Source organism: Apis dorsata, unplaced genomic scaffold (assembly GCF_000469605.1).
Source record: "Apis dorsata unplaced genomic scaffold, Apis dorsata 1.3 scaffold_137, whole genome shotgun sequence".
Classification (NCBI taxonomy): domain Eukaryota; kingdom Metazoa; phylum Arthropoda; class Insecta; order Hymenoptera; family Apidae; genus Apis; species Apis dorsata.
The window spans coordinates 833,098-837,673 of NW_006263429.1; the positions used below are offsets into that span (position 1 = coordinate 833,098).

Here is a 4,576-nt window from a genome sequence, read left to right on the forward strand (position 1 = left end):
ATCAATTTATTAATAAATAAGAGAATTCTGTTAAATTGTAGAAATATAAATATATCTATAATATAATTTAAAATATATATTAATATATTTATATATATATATATTTTTCAATATTTTTTGTTTATTAGACAAAATTCAGTGCACGATCTCGAGGTTGGGTTGAATTACCTTCAGATTCTAATTGTGGATCATGCATTAAACTACGTTTGGATCATGATTTAAAATGCAAATCAGATTCTTGGAAATTGTCTCAAGCAAGTCGAACTATAAATAATAAAAATCTATATTTATCTCGAAATGAAAATCAAAATAATATAACTGAGCAAGATGTAGATGTTTGCAATATTGATGTTCATAATAAACAAAATGTTTTGGATTTATTTGAAGATAAATTAGAAGTTACAATTACCAATATATCAATGGCCTTGTCTATGAGTTCAGTAAGTGGACTTACAGATTTAACTGAAGATGAAATTATACCTAGACCGATACCATTGCAGGTATATCAAATTTTATTATATCATTTATTAATTTTAATATTTTAAATAAGATTATTCGTTATAATATTTTATTTTACTTTATAATACTTTATTTTATTATATTTTATAATTCTTATTGTAGATATATTTAGAGAGTATATCATTGCGCTTAAATGAAGATCGTCCTCCGAATAATATAACTTCGCCAGGACCAATTCCTATAGATTTAAATATTGCAAAACTAAAGGTAATACGAGATGCAAATGGAGTTTTTCATATTGAACCTGTTGGTAAGTAACAATAGAAAATGATTATTTTATTATTATTATTCGCCACTTATTATTTTTATGAAAAGAAATAATAATATGTAATATAGTGTAGTAAAATAACTTTATAATACATTACATTTTTTAAAAGTATATTTAAGTGGCAAATTTTAAAAAATTTATTTATTTTTTTAAAATTAATATTATACATTGTGCAATTATATTCTCTGCATTCAGATGGCCTTTCTAATGTGAGCATTTATATAAAACAATTAGAAAAATAGTAGTAGCATTTGCTGCTTTGATATAATTGTTTAATCTAAATTTTAAATAAATAGAATTTTAGATTTGCATTTAATTAGGCATGTTTTACTTTTCTTCAAATTAAAAGAAAATAATTTTTGCTTATTATATATGCTTAAAAATTTTTAAGAAGTATGCAATTTATAAATTAGCATGAGTGAATAATGTATAAAAACATAAAATACAAGACACTGTTATATTATTTTATAACACTGCTTATTGTTCACAAATAATTTAGATAGTAAAAATCTTTTAGTAATAGTTTAGATTATAAAAATTATTCATCATCTATTTTAAATAAAATATATTTAATTTCTTAATTTACTAAGAGCAATTTTTTATTAGAAACACACAATTTTTATGTTAAATTATTATAAGTTATTTTGTTATATATTTTTATTATTAATCTAATCTAATTAAATGAAATTTTATTTTTAGTAAACCTATTGAGTAGAAGTAATTCTCTTGTGACACTCACAAGTAATGATACTCAAATAGCTCAAAATATAAATCACGAAATGGAATTAAATGTTTTAAGACAGTCCAGTAAACAGTTAAAATTAGATAATGAACAACTTCGAAGTCGTCTCAATGCTTTGGAGAAATTATCAGAAGAAAACGCAAAATTGATACGTATAAAAGAAGAATCTAATATAATAAAATCTCATTTAAGTGCAGCACAAGAAGATATACAATTACTTTTGAAGGAAAAAAGAGCCTTACAAGAAACTATAACACAGCTTGAAAATCGAATAATTGGAAGTGGTCTTGGCAGTGGTACTCGTGCATCTTGGTCATCAAAGAGATAGCATACTAGTTGTTTTGATTGTTCCAAATGTTGTAATTCGAATAAGTCATAATAATATAATTATTAAATAATTTTCATATTATTAAAAATGAAAAGTTCATACAATTGAATTAATATGTTTTCCTAGCATTTAAATTTAACTAAAGAAAGAAAAAAATATATCGTATAGAATGCTTAGATTTTCATTATTATACAATCTTAATATGTTAGGATTATTATAAAATTTTATAAAAGAATGATATGAATGATATGATGAATAATATATTTACTATAATATGTTACAGACTATATTTTTTTGAGTTTATTTTGTTTTTTCTATATTATCATATTTATCATATTTATGCTAGTAACTGCCGTTCAGCTATTTAATAGTGCTGTCATTGAAAGAATATTTAGTTCTATAAGATGTTCTTAAGTGAAATGTACTTTTTTTTTTTATTATAAGCAAGTACAAGACGATAAATAATGGCAATAGTAGTCAATGTTTAGCATTTTTATTAATAAAACAGATAATGAAATTGATGAAACAAATATGATGTATTCTTACGTATATGCGTATTTATTGTATTCTCAATATGTATATGCGATAATACATACGTTAAAGAATAATGTACATAAGAAATTGTTAATATTTGCACATATATTATATTTGTTGCGTGCACAAAATGTACACGACATAAATTATAGTATGCTAGTCAAATTATTGCAATATATATTTGATTTTATAGCTAGTTTAAAAACAGAGAATTGAATATAAATTTTTTACTAATGTTTTTTTTTTTCGCATCATAAATGTTTTGAAAGTTATATAACTTTTATGTGGAAAAATACAATAATATAATGAAATAAATATGAGATATTAATGAATATTGAATGGTAAATTATTCGAGCCTACAAATAGATTATCTAGCTTGAAATCAGTAAGGAGGAATCGTTTGTATTAATGTATGAGATATATATATATATATAAACACAGTGATTTAATTAATTACGTGATAAATTTGAACTGTTAAAGAAATGACTATAATATATAATATAAAGTAATAATTTGGAATGTTTTGATAAGACTGTAAAATTGATGTTATTATGTCATTTTCTGTATTTTCATTAAATTAAGAATATACATATTTATCATCTCATCTTAAATATTAATAATATTGGCTATATTATAAACTAATAATTAATAATATAATTATAATGAATTAATAATTTTTTCATGTATTATTATATTTTCACATTTCATTATTTGTTACTGTAAATTTACTTTCTAAGATGGATTGCTGGTCAATCCTTTTGTAAAAAAATATGATATTTTTCTAATGTGTATTAATGATAATTATATTCTTTTCTTTATATTCTTTTTCATTATTATGAAATTTTTTCCAAAAAAAAAAAAAAAACAGTCTTTTCTATTATGATATATTTATTAAATTTTGAATAAACATAATTTTTAAAAAATTTTGTAATTAATACACATTATCAACGTATCAATAAAAGAATTTATTAATATTTACTTATTATGCAAAATATTTGCATAATATATCCAATATTTACTTATTATGAAAATCATATTTATGTTCTATAATATTTTTGTTACTATTTTTAAACATTTATAATTATAATTGAACAAAAATATTTAATAATATGAATAACAGTATGAATCTAACTTTTGATTAGATTCAAATTTTATTACTTTGCTTTTATGACTAAATATAAGTTCGTTTTATTATATTATATTTCTTAAATTTTATATACAAATTTTATCATTGAAAAATTTTTGATCATTTTTATATATTATATCAAATTAAAATATTATGGAACATATATGTAAAAAACAATATATATAAGAAACATTTGATTTTGTTGTATGAAAATATATTATATATATTATAGTGGAATGGACTATATTTATGACTGTATTTACATATCTTACATATCTGAGTATGTAACAAAATTAAGTGCAAATGTTTTACATATTTTCATCAAATTTGAACATATATATTTTTACAATTATAATGAAATATTCAAGTTTTACTTATAATATTTTTCATTATATCTTTTCTTATAAAATTATATATTATTAATATTTGATAAAACAATGCTTGAATTTTTTAAAGTATTTTATTAAATATTATTATATTCCATAATGAAATTGAATGTTTTTGTTGAAAGGTGCTTCCTAAGTATTGATATTTTATTTTTTTCTTCAAATATCTTCATTAAAAATGTTTATATCATTATGTATATAAATATGTATGTAATTACTTCTAAGTTATATATGTAATTTAAAAATACTAAAAGTTAAAATTATATGATTGCATATAAGTTATCTTTATATAATGAAATAAAATTTAAGAAAGAAGGGGAGAAAAAGAAAGAAAGAAAAAGAGAAATTATTTTTAATGATTTTAAAATATTTATTTTACATATTTAAGGAATTATTCTTTTTGGTTGATTTTTTATAATTTTTATTTTTTTATGTTTATTTTAGTTGATTAAAATATACATTATTATTCAAACGTTGTATTTGTATTTTGCAAAATAATTAATTATATATTTAATTAATTATTTAAAATGTAATTAAAATTTGCTAATTTCAATATTAAAATATATTTAATATCAAAATTTATTTTCGATTTATATTTAAAGTTTAATTATTATTTATTTTACTATTATTTATTTATATTCATATAAAAAATATTTTTTTATAAATTTAAAAT

General features: G+C 19.2%; 1 protein-coding gene across 4 annotated transcripts in view; it reads left to right on the forward strand.

Annotated features, from left to right (window-relative positions):
• Nucleotides 1-2,995, forward strand: part of LOC102677699 (UHRF1-binding protein 1) — a 10,949-nt gene extending 7,954 nt beyond the window's left edge. For 3 of the 4 annotated variants that reach the window (XM_006613276.2, XM_006613277.2, XM_006613278.2), the window contains 3 exons: nucleotides 129-500; nucleotides 622-769; nucleotides 1,487-2,995. In XM_006613276.2, coding sequence (XP_006613339.1) covers nucleotides 129-500; nucleotides 622-769; nucleotides 1,487-1,857 — 891 coding nt within the window. In that variant the 3' untranslated portion in view covers nucleotides 1,858-2,995. Of the gene's footprint in view, nucleotides 1-128; nucleotides 501-621; nucleotides 770-982; nucleotides 997-1,486 lie in introns of all 4 variants that reach the window. The other variant, XM_006613279.2, reaches the window with a different exon arrangement.
• Nucleotides 2,996-4,576: the final 1,581 nt, after the last annotated feature.